Source organism: Notolepis coatsorum (assembly GCF_963971535.1).
Source record: "Notolepis coatsorum genome assembly, chromosome: 18".
Classification (NCBI taxonomy): domain Eukaryota; kingdom Metazoa; phylum Chordata; class Actinopteri; order Aulopiformes; family Paralepididae; genus Notolepis; species Notolepis coatsorum.
In genome coordinates, this window is record NC_140182.1 from 1,379,332 (window position 1) to 1,401,348 (window position 22,017).

Here is a 22,017-nt window from a genome sequence, read left to right on the forward strand (position 1 = left end):
TCTGCAGGACGGGCCCGGTTCTCTCTGCAGGACGGGCCCGGTTCTCTCTGCAGGACGGGGCCGGTTCTCTCTGCAGGACGGGGCCGGTTCTCTCTGCAGGACGGGGCCGGTTCTCTCTGCAGGACGGGCCCGGTTCTCTCTGCAGGACGGGGCCGGTTCTCTCTGCAGGACGGGGCCGGTTCTCTCTGCAGGATGAATGAATGAATGAAAACTTTATTTAACAGATTGCAGAATGGGTACAATACAGTACGGCTCAATACATACAATTGTTAAGGGGATGCAGACCTGAGAAAGACGTTTGTCTTGTTTCCATCAGGGTCCCCCTGACGGGCCCGGTTCTCTCTGCAGGACGGGGCCGGTTCTCTCTGCAGGACGGGGCCGGTTCTCTCTGCAGGCTGAGCTGGACCCGTGTGTGTCTCCAAGTTGGGCCTCTGTCTGGACACACCAGCCAGACTAGTATGGAGTAGGAGTAGTATAGAATAGTATAGAATAGAATGGAATCGAATAGACTTGTAATTGTCATTGCACACAACAAGTATACAACGCAATTTCAGGGGAGCTCCCACAGACCGTAGTACAACATACATGTAACACATAACACTGTACATATAACAGAATATTTTAAATAATAAAGTGCACGATGAGCGGTAAACATAGTGGTTATCAAGTCCGGGTAAAGTGCATGGTGCATGTGAGGAGGGGACAGTGTATGAGAGTACTGTACTGTACTGTACTGTACTGTAGTGTACTGTAGTGTAGTGTAGTGTAGTGTACTGTAGTGTAGTGCAGTGTAGTGTAGTGTAGTGTAGTGTAGTGCAGTGTAGTGTAGTGTAGTGTAGTGTAGTGTAGTGTACTGTAGTGTAGTGTAGTGTAGTGTAGTGTAGTGTAGTGTAGTGTACTGTAGTGTAGTGCAGTGTAGTGTAGTGTAGTGTAGTGTAGTGCAGTGTAGTGTAGTGTAGTGTAGTGTAGTGTAGTGTACTGTAGTGTAGTGTAGTGTAGTGTAGTGTAGTGTAGTGTAGTGTACTGTAGTGTAGTGTAGTGTAGTGTAGTGTACTGTAGTGTAGTGTAGTGTAGTGTAGTGTACTGTAGTGTAGTGCAGTGTAGTGTAGTGTAGTGTAGTGTACTGTAGTGTACTGTAGTGTAGTGTAGTGTAGTGTAGTGTAGTGTACTGTAGTGTAGTGCAGTGTAGTGTAGTGTAGTGTAGTGTAGTGTAGTGTACTGTAGTGTACTGTAGTGTACTGTAGTGTAGTGTACTGTAGTGTAGTGTAGTGTACTGTAGTGTAGTGCAGTGTAGTGTAGTGTAGTGCACTGTAGTGTAGTGTACTGTAGTGTAGTGCAGTGTAGTGTAGTGTAGTGTAGTGTAGTGTAGTGTACTGTAGTGTAGTGTACTGTAGTGTAGTGTAGTGTAGTGTACTGTAGTGTAGTGCAGTGTAGTGTAGTGTAGTGTAGTGCACTGTAGTGTACTGTAGTGTAGTGCACTGTAGTGTAGTGTAGTGTACTGTAGTGTAGTGTAGTGTAGTGTAGTGTACTGTAGTGTAGTGCACTGTAGTGTAGTGTACTGTAGTGTAGTGTAGTGTAGTGTAGTGTAGTGTACTGTAGTGTAGTGCACTGTAGTGTAGTGTAGTGTAGTGTAGTGTAGTGTACTGTAGTGTAGTGCACTGTAGTGTAGTGCAGTGTAGTGTAGTGTAGTGTAGTGTACTGTAGTGTAGTGTAGTGTAGTGTAGTGTACTGTAGTGTAGTGCACTGTAGTGTAGTGTACTGTAGTGTAGTGTAGTGTAGTGTAGTGTAGTGTACTGTAGTGTAGTGCACTGTAGTGTAGTGTAGTGTAGTGTAGTGTAGTGTACTGTAGTGTAGTGCACTGTAGTGTAGTGTAGTGTAGTGTAGTGTAGTGTACTGTAGTGTAGTGCACTGTAGTGTACTGTAGTGTAGTGTAGTGTACTGTAGTGTAGTGCAGTGTAGTGTAGTGTAGTGTAGTGTAGTGTACTGTAGTGTAGTGTAGAGTACTGTAGTGTACTGTAGTGTAGTGCAGTGTAGTGTACTGTAGTGTAGTGCAGTGTAGTGTAGTGTACTGTAGTGTAGTGTACTGTAGTGTAGTGTAGAGTACTGTAGTGTAGTGTAGTGTAGTGTAGTGCAGTGTAGTGCAGTGTACTGTAGTGTAGTGCAGTGTAGTGTAGTGTACTGTAGTGTAGTGCACTGTAGTGTAGTGTAGTGTACTGTAGTGTAGTGCAGTGTAGTGTAGTGTACTGTAGTGTAGTGCACTGTAGTGTAGTGTACTGTAGTGTAGTGTAGTGTACTGTAGTGTAGTGCAGTGTAGTGTAGTGTAGTGCACTGTAGTGTAGTGTACTGTAGTGTAGTGCACTGTAGTGTAGTGTAGTGCACTGTAGTGTAGTGTACTGTAGTTTAGTGTAGTGTAGTGCACTGTAGTGTACTGTAGTGTAGTGCAGTGTAGTGTAGTGTAGTGTAGTGCACTGTAGTGTACTGTAGTGTAGTGCAGTGTAGTGTAGTGTAGTGTAGTGTACTGTAGTGTAGTGCACTGTAGTGTAGTGTAGTGCACTGTAGTGTAGTGTAGTGCACTTCTTTAGAGTCACCTCCCTGTCGCACTGCACAGCTCCGCTTACTGTACCTCCTCGTGGTGAGAAGCTATAAAGCAATGTTGCCATATTATTATTGACACTGCGTTCAAAAGAGTGAGAACTTGGCTGAATGCAGTCGTCTGCAGCAGTGCGACACATTAATCCACTATCATTCTCAAGTACAATATGACTATTTGTCGCACTGCTGCTGCAGACGACCGCATTCGCACGCAGTAGGCTACAAATAAGCCTATTTCTACTAAAGCCTGTGTGACCTGCTGCTGTATCTCCTCGCAAGGAGCTTATGCCCAAAGAGCATGGTGTTGTGTTGTGTCATGATGGCACATTAAGTAGACGCCACACACACGTTTGTACTCCGTGGCGACCTCTTGTTCTGCTGTAAACACGTGGGGTTAGTGTTGGGCCCCACGCCACCTCACCTCACCATGGCCAGAGAGGTGTGCCCATAGTTTACATTTACATACATGTTGCTTTGCCAAACCCATAGCTGAAGATGACGAGTGGCTCTCATTCCAGATTCATATCACATGGTGGCTTCAAGCGACAACAACGCCCCCCCCCCCAAGAACCTAGTAGTTTAATGACATTCCCCTCCTCTAGTAGTTTAATGACATTCCCCTCCTCTAGTAGTTTAATGACATTCCCCTCCTCTAGTAGTTTAATGACATTCCCCTCCTCTAGTAGTTTAATGACATTCCCCTCCTCTAGTAGTTTAATGTCATTCCCCTCCTCTAGTAGTTTAATGACATTCCCCTCCTCTAGTAGTTTAATGACATTCCCCTCTTCTAGTAGTTTAATGACATTCCCCTCCTCTAGTAGTTTAATGACATTCCCCTCCTCTAGTAGTTTAATGACATTCCCCTCCTCTAGTAGTTTAATGTCATTCCCCTCCTCTAGTAGTTTAATGACATTCCCCTCCTCTAGTAGTTTAATGTCATTCCCCTCCTCTAGTAGTTTAATGACATTCCCCTCCTCTAGTAGTTTAATGACATTCCCCTCCTCTAGTAGTTTAATGACATTCCCCTCCTCTAGTAGTTTAATGACATTCCCCTCCTCTAGTAGTTTAATGACATTCCCCTCCTCTAGTAGTTTAATGACATTCCCCTCCTCTAGTAGTTTAATGACATTCCCCTCCTCTAGTAGTTTAATGACATTCCCCTCCTCTAGTAGTTTAATGACATTCCCCTCCTCTAGTAGTTTAATGACATTCCCCTCCTCTAGTAGTTTAATGACATTCCCCTCCTCTAGTAGTTTAATGACATTCCCCTCCTCTAGTAGTTTAATGACATTCCCCTCCTCTTGTAGTTTAATGACATTCCCCTCCTCTAGTAGTTTAATGACATTCCCCTCCTCTAGTAGTTTAATGACATTCCCCTCCTCTTGTAGTTTAATGACATTCCCCTCCTCTAGTAGTTTAATGACATTCCCCTCCTCTAGTAGTTTAATGACATTCCCCTCCTCTAGTAGTTTAATGACATTCCCCTCCTCTAGTAGTTTAATGACATTCCCCTCCTCTAGTAGTTTAATGACGTTCCCCTCCTCTAGTAGTTTAATGACATTCCCCTCCACTTGCCCTGGGTGAGAATGTACAGGGCTGGATTAAGCGAGGCTTTTATTAAGTATGACCTGTGTCTCTTAACCTGTTCCTGTGTTTATGATGAGACACGAGAGGTGATTTCATGGTGAAAAGTGTTTCCTGGTACTCCCCCACCTGCGATCATAAATCACGGAGGAGGAGGAGGAGGAGGAGGAGGAGGAGGAGGAAGCTACCCGAGTGGCACTTCCTGTTTCACATGGTCCCGCAGCGCAGCACGCCTTGTGGACACTGTGCTCTGTGTTGCAGAGGAGGAAGGAAGCCCCTGTGGGTTTAACTGTCCTGGACCTCGGACTCACGGAGCAGAAGTACTAGTACCCGAGTCCATTCGGTGAAAGTACAGCGCTGTGATCACCAGGCCTTTAAAGGGGGGGGGGGGGTTAGGTTAGGTGAAAGTACAGCGCTGTGATCACCAGGCCTTTAAAGGGGGGGGGTTAGGTTAGGTGAAAGTACAGCGCTGTGATCACCAGGCCTTTAAAGGGGGGGGGGGGGGGGGGGGTTAGGTGAAAGTACAGCGCTGTGATCACCAGGCCTTTAAAGGGGGGGGGGGGGGGGGGTTAGGTGAAAGTACAGCGCTGTGATCACCAGGCCTTTAAAGGGGGGTAGGTTAGGTTAGGTGAAAGTACAGCGCTGTGATCACCAGGCCTTTAAAGGGGGGGGGGGGGGGTTAGGTTAGGTGAAAGTACAGAGCTGTGATCACCAGGCCTTTAAAGGGGGGGGGGGGGGGGGGGTAGGTTAGGTGAAAGTACAGCGCTGTGATCACCAGGCCCCAGGAGTTCAAAACTTGTAATCCCTGTCTGATTGGATCAGATTTGTATTCATTCATTTCAACTCATTTCTCTGGTCTGCATCCCCTTAACACTTGTGTGTATTGAGCCGTACTGTACTATACTGTACTATACTGTACCCATTCTGCAATCTGTTAATACAAATTATAGGGATTCAATGTGTTGAACTCCTGGGCCCTGGCGTTTAAAGGGGGGGTAGGATCTGGGCCCTGGCGTTTAAAGGGGGGGTAGGATCTGGGCCCTGGCGTTTAAAGGGGGGGTAGGATCTGGGCCCTGGCGTTTAAAGGGGGGGTAGGATCTGGGCCCTGGCGTTTAAAGGGGGGGTAGGATCTGGGCCCTGGTGTTTAAAGGGGGGGTAGGATCTGGGCCCTGGTGTTTAAAGGGGGGGTAGGATTGTAGGCGAGCGTCCATGACTCAGGTGGACAACAAAGCGCAGAGCCTAATCTTGCACATGTACGTCTTGACTGGTTTAAATGCTGTCTAATTGCGGCAGTTGGCACGGGCGCGGGCGGTGTTGGCAGGGGGCAACTAGCCAGGTGTTGGCAGGTGGCACGGGCGCGGGCGGTGTTGGCAGGGGGCAACTAGCCAGCTCTTCTGTTCTATCGCCAGGTGCTGGTTCTTTTATTTTGCTTAAAGAGAATTTGATGGAGCTACTAGTTTCCTCTTCCCTGTCTTGTGGCTTCCTCTTCCTCGTCCATCGCATTTGGATAGCGAAGCGAAGAGGCATTTATTTAACCGGGGGCCTCTTGTTACCTCTAGCGTACCTACCGTCCTGCAGGGTGTCAGCTAAATGTTACCTCTAGCGTACCTACCGTCCTGCAGTCAGCTAAATGTTACCTCTAGCGTACCTACCGTCCTGCAGTCAGCTAAATGTTACCTCTAGCGTACCTACCGTCCTGCAGTCAGCTAAATGTTACCTCTAGCGTACCTACCGTCCTGCAGTCAGCTAAATGTTACCTCTAGCGTACCTACCGCCCTGCAGTCAGCTAAATGTTACCTCTAGCGTACCTACCGTCCTGCAGTCAGCTAAATGTTACCTCTAGCGTACCTACCGTCCTGCAGTCAGCTAAATGTTACCTCTAGTGTACCTACCGTCCTGCAGAGTGTCAGCTAAATGTTACCTCTAGCGTACCTACCGTCCTGCAGTCAGCTAAATGTTACCTCTAGCGTACCTACCGTCCTGCAGTCAGCTAAATGTTACCTCTAGCGTACCTACCGTCCTGCAGTCAGCTAAATGTTACCTCTAGCGTACCTACCGTCCTGCAGAGTGTCAGCTAAATGTTACCTCTAGCGTACCTACCGTCCTGCAGTCAGCTAAATGTTACCTCTAGTGTACCTACCGTCCTGCAGTCAGCTAAATGTTACCTCTAGCGTACCTACCGTCCTGCAGTCAGCTAAATGTTACCTCTAGCGTACCTACCGTCCTGCAGTCAGCTAAATGTTACCTCTAGTGTACCTACCGTCCTGCAGAGTGTCAGCTAAATGTTACCTCTAGTGTACCTACCGTCCTGCAGTCAGCTAAATGTTACCTCTAGCGTACCTACCGTCCTGCAGTCAGCTAAATGTTACCTCTAGCGTACCTACCGTCCTGCAGAGTGTCAGCTAAATGTTACCTCTAGTGTACCTACCGTCCTGCAGTCAGCTAAATGTTACCTCTAGCGTACCTACCGTCCTGCAGTCAGCTAAATGTTACCTCTAGCGTACCTACCGTCCTGCAGTCAGCTAAATGTTACCTCTAGCGTACCTACCGTCCTGCAGGGTGTCAGCTAAATGTTACCTCTAGCGTACCTACCGTCCTGCAGTCAGCTAAATGTTACCTCTAGCGTACCTACCGTCCTGCAGAGTGTCAGCTAAATGTTACCTCTAGTGTACCTACCGTCCTGCAGAGTGTCAGCTAAATGTTACCTCTAGCGTACCTACCGTCCTGCAGTCAGCTAAATGTTACCTCTAGCGTACCTACCGTCCTGCAGTCAGCTAAATGTTACCTCTAGCGTACCTACCGTCCTGCAGAGTGTCAGCTAAATGTTACCTCTAGCGTACCTACCGTCCTGCAGTCAGCTAAATGTTACCTCTAGCGTACCTACCGTCCTGCAGAGTGTCAGCTAAATGTTACCTCTAGCGTACCTACCGTCCTGCAGAGTGTCAGCTAAATGTTACCTCTAGCGTACCTACCGTCCTACAGTCAGCTAAATGTTACCTCTAGCGTACCTACCGTCCTACAGTCAGCTAAATGTTACCTCTAGCGTACCTACCGTCCTGCAGTCAGCTAAATGTTACCTCTAGTGTACCTACCGTCCTGCAGTCAGCTAAATGTTACCTCTAGCGTACCTACCGTCCTGCAGAGTGTCAGCTAAATGTTACCTCTAGCGTACCTACCGTCCTGCAGAGTGTCAGCTAAATGTTACCTCTAGTGTACCTACCGTCCTGCAGTCAGCTAAATGTTACCTCTAGCGTACCTACCGTCCTGCAGTCAGCTAAATGTTACCTCTAGCGTACCTACCGTCCTGCAGAGTGTCAGCTAAATGTTACCTCTAGCGTACCTACCGTCCTGCAGTCAGCTAAATGTTACCTCTAGCGTACCTACCGTCCTGCAGAGTGTCAGCTAAATGTTACCTCTAGCGTACCTACCGTCCTGCAGTCAGCTAAATGTTACCTCTAGCGTACCTACCGTCCTGCAGAGTGTCAGCTAAATGTTACCTCTAGCGTACCTACCGTCCTGCAGTGTAGCTAAATGTTACCTCTAGTGTACCTACCGTCCTGCAGAGTGTCAGCTAAATGTTACCTCTAGCGTACCTACCGTCCTGCAGTCAGCTAAATGTTACCTCTAGCGTACCTACCGTCCTGCAGTCAGCTAAATGTTACCTCTAGCGTACCTACCGTCCTGCAGTCAGCTAAATGTTACCTCTAGCGTACCTACCGTCCTGCAGTCAGCTAAATGTTACCTCTAGCGTACCTACCGTCCTACAGTCAGCTAAATGTTACCTCTAGCGTACCTACCGTCCTGCAGTCAGCTAAATGTTACCTCTAGCGTACCTACCGTCCTGCAGTCAGCTAAATGTTACCTCTAGCGTACCTACCGTCCTGCAGTCAGCTAAATGTTACCTCTAGTGTACCTACCGTCCTGCAGAGTGTCAGCTAAATGTTACCTCTAGCGTACCTACCGTCCTGCAGTCAGCTAAATGTTACCTCTAGTGTACCTACCGTCCTGCAGTCAGCTAAATGTTACCTCTAGCGTACCTACCGTCCTGCAGTCAGCTAAATGTTACCTCTAGTGTACCTACCATCCTACAGTCAGCTAAATGTTACCTCTAGCGTACCTACCGTCCTGCAGTCAGCTAAATGTTACCTCTAGCGTACCTACCGTCCTGCAGAGTGTCAGCTAAATGTTACCTCTAGCGTACCTACCGTCCTGCAGTCAGCTAAATGTTACCTCTAGCGTACCTACCGTCCTGCAGAGTGTCAGCTAAATGTTACCTCTAGCGTACCTACCGTCCTACAGTCAGCTAAATGTTACCTCTAGCGTACCTACCGTCCTGCAGAGTGTCAGCTAAATGTTACCTCTAGCGTACCTACCGTCCTGCAGTCAGCTAAATGTTACCTCTAGTGTACCTACCGTCCTGCAGAGTGTCAGCTAAATGTTACCTCTAGCGTACCTACCGTCCTGCAGTCAGCTAAATGTTACCTCTAGCGTACCTACCGTCCTGCAGTCAGCTAAATGTTACCTCTAGCGTACCTACCGTCCTGCAGTCAGCTAAATGTTACCTCTAGCGTACCTACCGTCCTGCAGTCAGCTAAATGTTACCTCTAGCGTACCTACCGTCCTGCAGTCAGCTAAATGTTACCTCTAGCGTACCTACCGTCCTGCAGTCAGCTAAATGTTACCTCTAGTGTACCTACCGTCCTGCAGTCAGCTAAATGTTACCTCTAGTGTACCTACCGTCCTGCAGGGTGTCAGCTAAATGTTACCTCTAGCGTACCTACCGTCCTGCAGTCAGCTAAATGTTACCTCTAGTGTACCTACCGTCCTGCAGTCAGCTAAATGTTACCTCTAGCGTACCTACCGTCCTGCAGTCAGCTAAATGTTACCTCTAGTGTACCTACCGTCCTGCAGTCAGCTAAATGTTACCTCTAGCGTACCTACCGTCCTGCAGTCAGCTAAATGTTACCTCTAGCGTACCTACCGTCCTGCAGTCAGCTAAATGTTACCTCTAGCGTACCTACCGTCCTGCAGTCAGCTAAATGTTACCTCTAGCGTACCTACCGTCCTGCAGTCAGCTAAATGTTACCTCTAGCGTACCTACCGTCCTGCAGTCAGCTAAATGTTACCTCTAGCGTACCTACCGTCCTGCAGTCAGCTAAATGTTACCTCTAGCGTACCTACCGTCCTGCAGAGTGTCAGCTAAATGTTACCTCTAGCGTACCTACCGTCCTGCAGTCAGCTAAATGTTACCTCTAGCGTACCTACCGTCCTGCAGAGTGTCAGCTAAATGTTACCTCTAGCGTACCTACCGTCCTACAGTCAGCTAAATGTTACCTCTAGTGTACCTACCGTCCTACAGTCAGCTAAATGTTACCTCTAGTGTACCTACCGTCCTACAGTCAGCTAAATGTTACCTCTAGCGTACCTACCGTCCTGCAGTCAGCTAAATGTTACCTCTAGCGTACCTACCGTCCTGCAGTCAGCTAAATGTTACCTCTAGTGTACCTACCGTCCTACAGTCAGCTAAATGTTACCTCTAGCGTACCTACCGTCCTGCAGTCAGCTAAATGTTACCTCTAGCGTACCTACCGTCCTGCAGTCAGCTAAATGTTACCTCTAGTGTACCTACCGTCCTGCAGTCAGCTAAATGTTACCTCTAGTGTACCTACCGTCCTGCAGTCAGCTAAATGTTACCTCTAGCGTACCTACCGTCCTGCAGTCAGCTAAATGTTACCTCTAGCGTACCTACCGTCCTGCAGTCAGCTAAATGTTACCTCTAGCGTACCTACCGTCCTGCAGTCAGCTAAATGTTACCTCTAGCGTACCTACCGTCCTGCAGTCAGCTAAATGTTACCTCTAGTGTACCTACCGTCCTGCAGTCAGCTAAATGTTACCTCTAGCGTACCTACCGTCCTGCAGTCAGCTAAATGTACCTCTAGCGTACCTACCGTCCTGCAGTCAGCTAAATGTTACCTCTAGCGTACCTACCGTCCTGCAGTCAGCTAAATGTTACCTCTAGTGTACCTACCGTCCTGCAGTCAGCTAAATGTTACCTCTAGCGTACCTACCGTCCTACAGTCAGCTAAATGTTACCTCTAGCGTACCTACCGTCCTGCAGTCAGCTAAATGTTACCTCTAGCGTACCTACCGTCCTGCAGTCAGCTAAATGTTACCTCTAGCGTACCTACCGTCCTGCAGAGTGTCAGCTAAATGTTACCTCTAGCGTACCTACCGTCCTGCAGTCAGCTAAATGTTACCTCTAGCGTACCTACCGTCCTGCAGTCAGCTAAATGTTACCTCTAGCGTACCTACCGTCCTGCAGAGTGTCAGCTAAATGTTACCTCTAGCGTACCTACCGTCCTGCAGTCAGCTAAATGTTACCTCTAGCGTACCTACCGTCCTGCAGTCAGCTAAATGTTACCTCTAGCGTACCTACCGTCCTGCAGTCAGCTAAATGTTACCTCTAGCGTACCTACCGTCCTGCAGTCAGCTAAATGTTACCTCTAGCGTACCTACCGTCCTGCAGTCAGCTAAATGTTACCTCTAGCGTACCTACCGTCCTGCAGTCAGCTAAATGTTACCTCTAGCGTACCTACCGTCCTGCAGTCAGCTAAATGTTACCTCTAGCGTACCTACCGTCCTGCAGAGTGTCAGCTAAATGTTACCTCTAGCGTACCTACCGTCCTGCAGTCAGCTAAATGTTACCTCTAGCGTACCTACCGTCCTGCAGTCAGCTAAATGTTACCTCTAGTGTACCTACCGTCCTGCAGAGTGTCAGCTAAATGTTACCTCTAGTGTACCTACCGTCCTGCAGTCAGCTAAATGTTACCTCTAGCGTACCTACCGTCCTGCAGTCAGCTAAATGTTACCTCTAGCGTACCTACCGTCCTGCAGTCAGCTAAATGTTACCTCTAGCGTACCTACCGTCCTGCAGTCAGCTAAATGTTACCTCTAGCGTACCTACCGTCCTGCAGTCAGCTAAATGTTACCTCTAGCGTACCTACCGTCCTGCAGTCAGCTAAATGTTACCTCTAGCGTACCTACCGTCCTGCAGTCAGCTAAATGTTACCTCTAGCGTACCTACCGTCCTGCAGTCAGCTAAATGTTACCTCTAGCGTACCTACCGTCCTACAGTCAGCTAAATGTTACCTCTAGCGTACCTACCGTCCTGCAGAGTGTCAGCTAAATGTTACCTCTAGCGTACCTACCGTCCTGCAGAGTGTCAGCTAAATGTTACCTCTAGCGTACCTACCGTCCTGCAGAGTGTCAGCTAAATGTTACCTCTAGCGTACCTACCGTCCTGCAGAGTGTCAGCTAAATGTTACCTCTAGCGTACCTACCGTCCTACAGTCAGCTAAATGTTACCTCTAGTGTACCTACCGACCTACAGTCAGCTAAATGTTACCTCTAGCGTACCTACCGTCCTGCAGAGTGTCAGCTAAATGTTACCTCTAGCGTACCTACCGTCCTGCAGTCAGCTAAATGTTACCTCTAGCGTACCTACCGTCCTGCAGTCAGCTAAATGTTACCTCTAGCGTACCTACCGTCCTACAGTCAGCTAAATGTTACCTCTAGCGTACCTACCGTCCTGCAGTCAGCTAAATGTTACCTCTAGCGTACCTACCGTCCTGCAGTCAGCTAAATGTTACCTCTAGCGTACCTACCGTCCTGCAGTCAGCTAAATGTTACCTCTAGTGTACCTACCGTCCTGCAGTCAGCTAAATGTTACCTCTAGCGTACCTACCGTCCTGCAGTCAGCTAAATGTTACCTCTAGCGTACCTACCGTCCTGCAGAGTGTCAGCTAAATGTTACCTCTAGCGTACCTACCGTCCTGCAGTCAGCTAAATGTTACCTCTAGTGTACCTACCGTCCTGCAGTCAGCTAAATGTTACCTCTAGCGTACCTACCGTCCTGCAGTCAGCTAAATGTTACCTCTAGCGTACCTACCGTCCTACAGTCAGCTAAATGTTACCTCTAGCGTACCTACCGTCCTGCAGAGTGTCAGCTAAATGTTACCTCTAGCGTACCTACCGTCCTGCAGTCAGCTAAATGTTACCTCTAGCGTACCTACCGTCCTACAGTCAGCTAAATGTTACCTCTAGCGTACCTACCGTCCTGCAGAGTGTCAGCTAAATGTTACCTCTAGCGTACCTACCGTCCTACAGTCAGCTAAATGTTACCTCTAGCGTACCTACCGTCCTGCAGTCAGCTAAATGTTACCTCTAGCGTACCTACCGTCCTGCAGTCAGCTAAATGTTACCTCTAGCGTACCTACCGTCCTACAGTCAGCTAAATGTTACCTCTAGCGTACCTACCGTCCTGCAGTCAGCTAAATGTTACCTCTAGCGTACCTACCGTCCTGCAGAGTGTCAGCTAAATGTTACCTCTAGTGTACCTACCGTCCTGCAGTCAGCTAAATGTTACCTCTAGCGTACCTACCGTCCTGCAGTCAGCTAAATGTTACCTCTAGCGTACCTACCGTCCTGCAGTCAGCTAAATGTTACCTCTAGCGTACCTACCGTCCTGCAGAGTGTCAGCTAAATGTTACCTCTAGCGTACCTACCGTCCTGCAGTCAGCTAAATGTTACCTCTAGCGTACCTACCGTCCTGCAGTCAGCTAAATGTTACCTCTAGCGTACCTACCGTCCTGCAGTCAGCTAAATGTTACCTCTAGCGTACCTACCGTCCTGCAGTCAGCTAAATGTTACCTCTAGCGTACCTACCGTCCTGCAGTCAGCTAAATGTTACCTCTAGTGTACCTACCGTCCTGCAGTCAGCTAAATGTTACCTCTAGCGTACCTACCGTCCTGCAGTCAGCTAAATGTTACCTCTAGCGTACCTACCGTCCTGCAGAGTGTCAGCTAAATGTTACCTCTAGCGTACCTACCGTCCTGCAGTCAGCTAAATGTTACCTCTAGCGTACCTACCGTCCTACAGTCAGCTAAATGTTACCTCTAGTGTACCTACCGACCTACAGTCAGCTAAATGTTACCTCTAGCGTACCTACCGTCCTGCAGAGTGTCAGCTAAATGTTACCTCTAGCGTACCTACCGTCCTGCAGAGTGTCAGCTAAATGTTACCTCTAGCGTACCTACCGTCCTACAGTCAGCTAAATGTTACCTCTAGCGTACCTACCGTCCTACAGTCAGCTAAATGTTACCTCTAGTGTACCTACCGTCCTGCAGTCAGCTAAATGTTACCTCTAGCGTACCTACCGTCCTGCAGTCAGCTAAATGTTGCCTCTAGCGTACCTACCGTCCTGCAGTCAGCTAAATGTTACCTCTAGCGTACCTACCGTCCTACAGTCAGCTAAATGTTACCTCTAGCGTACCTACCGTCCTACAGTCAGCTAAATGTTACCTCTAGCGTACCTACCGTCCTGCAGAGTGTCAGCTAAATGTTACCTCTAGTGTACCTACCGTCCTGCAGAGTGTCAGCTAAATGTTACCTCTAGCGTACCTACCGTCCTACAGTCAGCTAAATGTTACCTCTAGCGTACCTACCGTCCTGCAGTCAGCTAAATGTTACCTCTAGCGTACCTACCGTCCTGCAGTCAGCTAAATGTTACCTCTAGCGTACCTACCGTCCTGCAGTCAGCTAAATGTTACCTCTAGTGTACCTACCGTCCTGCAGAGTGTCAGCTAAATGTTACCTCTAGTGTACCTACCGTCCTGCAGAGTGTCAGCTAAATGTTACCTCTAGCGTACCTACCGTCCTGCAGAGTGTCAGCTAAATGTTACCTCTAGCGTACCTACCGTCCTGCAGAGTGTCAGCTAAATGTTACCTCTAGCGTACCTACCGTCCTGCAGTCAGCTAAATGTTACCTCTAGTGTACCTACCGACCTACAGTCAGCTAAATGTTACCTCTAGCGTACCTACCGTCCTGCAGAGTGTCAGCTAAATGTTACCTCTAGCGTACCTACCGTCCTGCAGTCAGCTAAATGTTACCTCTAGCGTACCTACCGTCCTGCAGTCAGCTAAATGTTACCTCTAGCGTACCTACCGTCCTGCAGTCAGCTAAATGTTACCTCTAGCGTACCTACCGTCCTGCAGAGTGTCAGCTAAATGTTACCTCTAGCGTACCTACCGTCCTGCAGTCAGCTAAATGTTACCTCTAGCGTACCTACCGTCCTGCAGTCAGCTAAATGTTACCTCTAGCGTACCTACCGTCCTGCAGAGTGTCAGCTAAATGTTACCTCTAGCGTACCTACCGTCCTGCAGTGTAGCTAAATGTTACCTCTAGCGTACCTACCGTCCTGCAGAGTGTCAGCTAAATGTTACCTCTAGCGTACCTACCGTCCTGCAGTCAGCTAAATGTTACCTCTAGCGTACCTACCGTCCTACAGTCAGCTAAATGTTACCTCTAGCGTACCTACCGTCCTGCAGTGTAGCTAAATGTTACCTCTAGCGTACCTACCGTCCTGCAGTCAGCTAAATGTTACCTCTAGTGTACCTACCGTCCTGCAGAGTGTCAGCTAAATGTTACCTCTAGCGTACCTACCGTCCTGCAGAGTGTCAGCTAAATGTTACCTCTAGCGTACCTACCGTCCTGCAGTCAGCTAAATGTTACCTCTAGCGTACCTACCGTCCTGCAGTCAGCTAAATGTTACCTCTAGTGTACCTACCGTCCTGCAGAGTGTCAGCTAAATGTTACCTCTAGTGTACCTACCGTCCTGCAGTCAGCTAAATGTTACCTCTAGCGTACCTACCGTCCTGCAGTCAGCTAAATGTTACCTCTAGTGTACCTACCGTCCTGCAGTCAGCTAAATGTTACCTCTAGTGTACCTACCGTCCTGCAGAGTGTCAGCTAAATGTTACCTCTAGCGTACCTACCGTCCTGCAGTCAGCTAAATGTTACCTCTAGTGTACCTACCGTCCTGCAGTCAGCTAAATGTTACCTCTAGCGTACCTACCGTCCTGCAGAGTGTCAGCTAAATGTTACCTCTAGCGTACCTACCGTCCTGCAGTCAGCTAAATGTTACCTCTAGCGTACCTACCGTCCTGCAGTCAGCTAAATGTTACCTCTAGCGTACCTACCGTCCTGCCGTACCAACACCCAGCCCCACTCATCACCACTGTAGTGTTACAGACGGGGCTAAACCTCCGTACCAACACCCAGCCCCACTCATCACCACTGTAGTGTTACAGACGGGGCTAAACCTCCGTACCAACACCCAGCCCCACTCATCACCACTGTAGTGTTACAGACGGGGCTAAACCTCCGTACCAACACCCAGCCTCACTCATCACCACTGTAGTGTTACAGACGGGGCTAAACCTCCGTACCAACACCCAGCCCCACTCATCACCACTGTAGTGTTACAGACGGGGCTAAACCTCCGTACCAACACCCAGCCCCACTCATCACCACTGTAGTGTTACAGACGGGGCTAAACCTCCGTACCAACACCCAGCCCCACTCATCACCACTGTAGTGTTACAGACGGGGCTAAACCTCCGTACCAACACCCAGCCCCACTCATCACCACTGTAGTGTTACAGACGGGGCTAAACCTCCGTACCAACACCCAGCCCCACTCATCACCACTGTAGTGTTACAGACGGGGCTAAACCTCCGTACCAACACCCAGCCTCACTCATCACCACTGTAGTGTTACAGACGGGGCTAAACCTCCGTACCAACACCCAGCCCCACTCATCACCACTGTAGTGTTACAGATGGTACCAACACCCAGCCCCACTCATCACCACTGTAGTGTTACAGACGGTACCAACACCCAGCCCCACTCATCACCACTGTAGTGTTACAGACGGTACCAACACCCAGCCTCACTCATCACCACTGTAGTGTTACAGATGGGGCTAAACCTAGGTGTTCTGTACACTTACAACACAACACTGTAGTGTTACAGACTGTAGTGCTACAGACGGGGCTAAACCCAGGTATCCTGAACACTTACAACACAAGCAGACGTTCTTCCTTCTCGCTGTGTCCCTCCAGTCGCTGTGTTCGGCCGTGGTGCAGGTGTACGGGGCCGACCGGAGCTGCTCCTGGGTGAAGCGCTGCTGCGGAGTGGCCTGTCTGGTCAAGGACAACCCCCAGAGGTCCTACTTCATCAGGGTGTTCGACATCAAGGTGAGCAGCAGGGGGCGCCCAAACCAGCTTCGCCTGGATACGCTGGTGGCTTAAAGGAACGACATTTTGGGAAATTAGCTCACCGTCTTCTCCAGAGAGAGACGAGGAGATAGATACCAGTCTCCTCTCTGTGCGTTCAGTAGAAAGCTATCTGGCTGCGTGTTAGCCTAGCTTAGCACAATGAATGGAAGCGGACATGGCCGGTTAGCCTATAGGCATTGTCCAACTAACACCACTCCCGAAGGCTACCTGTCACTGTCCGCTTCCATTCATTGTGCTAAGCTAGGCTAACGTGCAGCCAGGTAGCTTTCTACTGAACGCACAGAGAGGAAACTGGTATCTATCTTCTTGTCTCTCTCTGGAGAAGACGGTAAGCTAATTTCCCAAAATGTTGGCGTGTTCCTTTAACACATTGTCTGCCACGCAGTATGCCCATCCTTGGGCCCAGTCTGCCAGCGCTGTAAGCCTATGGAGATGTTTACCTTCTTTGCAGGGCTATAACTTTTTAAATATTATACTAATTATAGCTATATCGACATTACTATGGCCCATTCAACATCGGGTATCTATCGTTCCGGATGTGGGAACGTTATATTTTTTCATTCATACATTGTTGTGTTAATACCGTCGAGAATATAAATATGTTTTTAAGGTTTTCTGCTGTAATTCCAAAAACGCGAGTTATAGGCCCTGACGCATATGATAGATTATCGATTGGCGTTTCTTTCCTATACACGCTATATTAAAAAATTCAAATGTATATGATCGGTATACATTATGCTTCATCATGCGTGAAGGAAAGGGGGGGGGGGGGGGGGTCGTTTATAATTCCTTGATCGTCAGTAACGGCTTTATTTAGTATGGGTTGATATGTTGAGCAGATGGATTGCCGTGAATTGAATAAACAATCGGGCTGAAAATAACGTTAGATTCCTCTTACCGTTCTCCGATGAGACTGGAGGAAAAATATTCCAATTATTTGACGTCGATCTGCTAGATCCATTTCCCGTTTGTATGACGCAATAAACGCTGAAATTATATTGATTATTGCGTTTAGAAAGCGATCCCAATGCACTCAAGTGTGTATCTAGATCCACGCTACAAGATATCTCTGGCGGAGGAATTTCCCAGATGCACCGAGCGCCACTTCCGGTTTGGCTTGGAGTGTAACTCGCCCGATCATCCACCAGGCGGCGGTATTGAGGCGTTGCAATATCAGAACAGGGTCCAGCTGCAGCAGCGGAGGGAGGCTGGATGAATTATGAATGCCATGGCGAAAAAAATGAAATATTGATCCCAAAAACGAGTTGACTCGTTTCTGGCGCACAACGCATGGCGGGCAATAACGAGTATACTCGTTTTTGGCGTCCAATGTGTTCAGGCCTAGTCCACACGTACTAGTGGTCTGCAAGGGCCTTGAAATAAAGCCTGTGCCCGAGCCCGTGAACTTCAGGCCCTGCCCGAAAATAAGCCCGACTGTAAATAATATTTTAAACCCTAGCCCGCGTGAAAACCTGAAAAAAAATTATTATTATTAAAATATTTTTTTTTGTATTTGTTTTAAATATTCGAAACACGGTTTTATATGAACTTAATAAATAAACAAAAACCAAAATGTCCAATAGGTCTAACTAAATAACACATATCACGCTGAAAACTAATAAACCATTCTATAGCCTGATTCGCAAATTCTATTATATAGTCCAATATATATATATATATATATATTTTTTTTTTAAATATTCTAAACACTTTATATATTAACTTAATAAATAAACAAAAACGAAAATGTCCAATAGGTCTGCCTAAATAACGCATATCACGCTGAAAACTAAGAAGCATTTACATAGCCTGTTTCGCTCTTATTAGAATGCCGTCCCAGTGCTCGCTTATTAGACAGCCTCGTAAAACGTATTGAAGGCTATAGAATCTTCTTTGACACACACACACACACACACACACACACACACACACACACACACACACACACACAACACAATAGCCTACTCAGTCACTATACAAACAAACAGAAAACAGAAATCAGATTTCGAGCAGAGCAACATAATGAAAGCACAACAAAACAGGGCAGCAGCACCCAGCAAATAATAAACATCAGACTCACCACTTCGCTGTTGACGTCAGCAACGCGTTGAACAACGTTAACAAAACTTCGCCAACCGGCTACATACATCCAAGAACAAATTAAAATGTTCCAACACAACCAATGCCACTTCGGTCCGGTTCATTTGTTCATCAATCCACCTGAGGGTCATCACTGTTCTCCCTCGAGTTCTCCTCTGAGTTCTCCCTGCGCGCTGCGGTAATTACATCCAAATGTTTATCTGATGACAGCTTGCGCAAAAGAGAAAACGAATCTTAAGGAAAACGAAGGTTATCCTATAACCCTAGTTATATGAGAAAAAAAAAGAAAAGCGGCGGTGCCCGGCCCGGCCGAGCCCGAATTATTTATTTAAAAATAAAGCCCTACCCAGCCCGAACCCGTCGGGTAGGGCCCCGTCGGGCTTGGGCAGGGTTGCAGTGCACTAACACGTACACTGGTATTTCTTTTTAAATCATAGCTTTTTCTATGAGTTTTGGCTTTTCTTCCGCATGCAAACCGTGTGAAACCAAAGCTTATGGAAAAGGCTGACTAACCTTCGTACTGTCTTTTACTAGTATCCACTTTGCTACTATCTACCTTGCCTTTATTACTTCCTACTATGCTAATTATGTCTTTACTGCTCTGCACTCCAGACTGTAGCACTCAGGTTCAACACTGTTTGATGAACAATGTTACTGACCCGTAGCTGCCAGAGTCGTACCCTTCCTGCTGACTTGTTGTACAGAACTTGTAAGTCGCTTTGGATAAAAGCATCAGCTAAGTGACCGGGGGTAAAAAAAAATATCTGTCTGTCAATCACTACTTCCCAGCAAAGTCAACAAGAAAACTAAAATGTTATTGGCTAATGATGTTAGCTGTTACCACGTTCCACTTTGTGGGGTGAATTTGCCATTTGTATACAAGATGTGCGAATTTTTCCATGACCTCTCAAACGACAGTGATTTGCTTGTTGTCACCAAGTCCATCTTTGGTAACGGAAGTACAGTACATGGCACCTGTGCTAACCCTATACTATACCATAGACCAGGGGTGGCCAACCAGTCAGAGACTAAGAGCCACAAAAAAATTACTGTGGTACCACAAAGAGCCACACCATATACCAGCGTTTCTCAACCTTTTTTTTCAGTCACGGCACCCTTCATGTGTTTATAGGTCTCACCCTCTGGCCTCTGAAGTTACTAATGTCTTTTTTATTTGGGCCTCACAGGGTTAAAAGTACCCTGTGAGACCCACGGTTGCAAAATTACAAAATCACTTTTAGCCATTTAAAAAAATAATGTTTATTTAAAAAATGTTAAAGGGGAACTATTTTACTATTTCTTTCACTATTTGGGCACTTTTACACAATTCCTGTGAGTCTATGGAACACCTAGGTTTTTAAAAAAAAAATGCATTGTTTTGTATTTCTAATCAAGTACTAAAAACCGCATTTTTCTACCTCAAGATCTTAAGCCGTTTTGAGGCTGGGCTCCAACCACTGTGTGGCCTGGTGCCAACTGCCACATCAACTGCCACATTATTATGCAGCTGAGAAATCTCTGACATCACAGATATGCACATTTTCAGATGACTCAGTTCAGTGAGGGTGAATATTGTGAGAGGAGAATTGGAAGAATTCGCCAATATGAGAATTAGAGACATATATCCTATTAATATAAGTCCACATAGCTAAGAAACAATGGTAAACACTGAAAAAAGCCATTTATAAGATAGTTCCCCTTTAAGCACATGTATAGTCAATTGGTCCTGTTGTTCAGCCTCACAATGCTATTTGATAGTAAATGTGTTTATATGTCCCACCCTCTGGCCTCTGAAGTTGCTAATTTCTTTTTAATTTGGGCCTCACAGGGTTAACCTCTTAAGCCCGAGATATACAGTAAAAGTGTATATTTTCAGCATTATGTTTGTTTACCAATTATTTTAACTGTTATTAGTGAAATATAAAATTATAGAAATCTCAGGGCATTGAGTCGGAAACCGGCGCATATTGACAGGAGGAAGTGGCACAGCCAAAAGTGAGTGTAGTCTTTTGAAGGAAGAGACTCAGGGCTTTCAAATTTCGAAAAACTACCCTACCCAGCTCACACCAGCCCCTGTCAATCATCTGACTTCTGGATTTACTTTTTAATTTCTCTTATTTTTTGGGATTATCTCCCACAAACCTGAACGTTATTGCCATAAAACAGAACGCAGTTAGTTTCTCTACCTTTCTGTGAACGTCTTGCAAAAAACGGTGTTGCAATATGATGAAAAATGGTGGAGAAATTTACATTATAAAAAAGATGGCAGAATTCAGTACTGTATCTACAAAACCTTCTGTTTAATCATCTTCCCTTTATTCATTTGCTTAGATTTTTCAGGTCTGGTCAATTTTAGCATGGTGTTATTTACAGTCAAAGATTTATTTTTTTTTTAAATAGAATTGATATTCTCCTTTGGTTCATTACAATTTACTCAAGCCTAGTAACAGACACACTATTTCTGACACTGATCCATATATGTCCCTAGATTCAGATACCAAGAACATGCAAATGGACCATTTAAAAAAAAATTATAAATGTTTATTCTACGTCCTTATGGAATGAGTGACATAAAAAAAAAAAAAAAAAAAGGTAAACCTGAGTGCTACAATCTTGAGCGCATAGTAGTATAGACATATCGGCATAGTAGGTAGTAATATAGGCAAGGTAGATTACTTGGCAGCAGAGTGCAGACTAGTAAAAGAAGGTTAGCCTTTTTTTTCTTTTTTTTTTTAAAGCTTTTTGAGACCTGCGTTTAAAAGTGAAGGTAGTTGAGTGTCGGTCTGTTTCTAGTTAAGCCCTCTGTGTCCAGTTGTCTGTCAGCGGTTTGGTTTATAGCCAGAGGAAATCCTTCTAGCCATTCCATTCTCTGTTGAACTGCCAACAGTCAGTCGTCTGTTATGACCATTTCTTTTTCTCTCCTGTTCCAGGAAGGGAAAACCATGTTTGAACAGGAACTGTATAACAACTTCACCATCAACAGCTCCAGACCGTACTTCATCTCGTTCGCAGGAGATGTGAGTTTAAAGCCCTTATTGATAATAATGCAACATGTGAGTTTAAAGCCCTTATTGATGACGTAACGTCTGTTTTTAAAGCCTTTATTGATCATGTGTTTTGAGGGTTCCTCGTCCATCGCATTTGGATATAGTTATATACAGTGATGGAGCTGATATGTGACGATATTCTTCATTGTAGGTGAAATTCGTCAGAACTCGTCATTTTATGTTTTCAAAGTGATTATATTACGCTGTGGACAAGACCATCGCCACCTCTAGGCCTATTGATATAAAACAGCCTTTTATTTTCTTGCCTGAAATTGAGACGGGTGGTCTTCCTCCCAAATGTGACGAGGCACACGTCCAATATGAGGGTCTTCTTCTCTCGGCTCTCTCCCAGTTGGTCCAATGGCCACCAGCATCCCACCAGTTGTGTAAAAAGTAAACCACACATGCAGTATTTTCTTAATATTCATAATGCAATATTAAAATATGTTCTTAATATTTCCCCCCCAAAATCTATTTCCATTATTATGTTTCTCTGGAAAGGGGAAATAGTTTGCGTGGGAATTCCCGGAAACTTGTTTACTATATATGGGTTA

The 22,017-nt window shown here is 46.6% G+C and overlaps 1 protein-coding gene across 1 annotated transcript in view; it reads left to right on the plus strand.

Moving 5' to 3' along the window:
- Positions 1-22,017, plus strand: part of LOC311244887 (actin nucleation-promoting factor WASL-like) — a 69,020-nt gene that overhangs the window by 654 nt on the left and 46,349 nt on the right. Inside the window, exons 2-3 of the mRNA XM_084334574.1 lie at positions 16,140-16,274; positions 21,347-21,433. Coding sequence (XP_084190700.1) covers positions 16,140-16,274; positions 21,347-21,433 — 222 coding nt within the window. The remainder of the gene's footprint in view (positions 1-16,139; positions 16,275-21,346; positions 21,434-22,017) is intronic.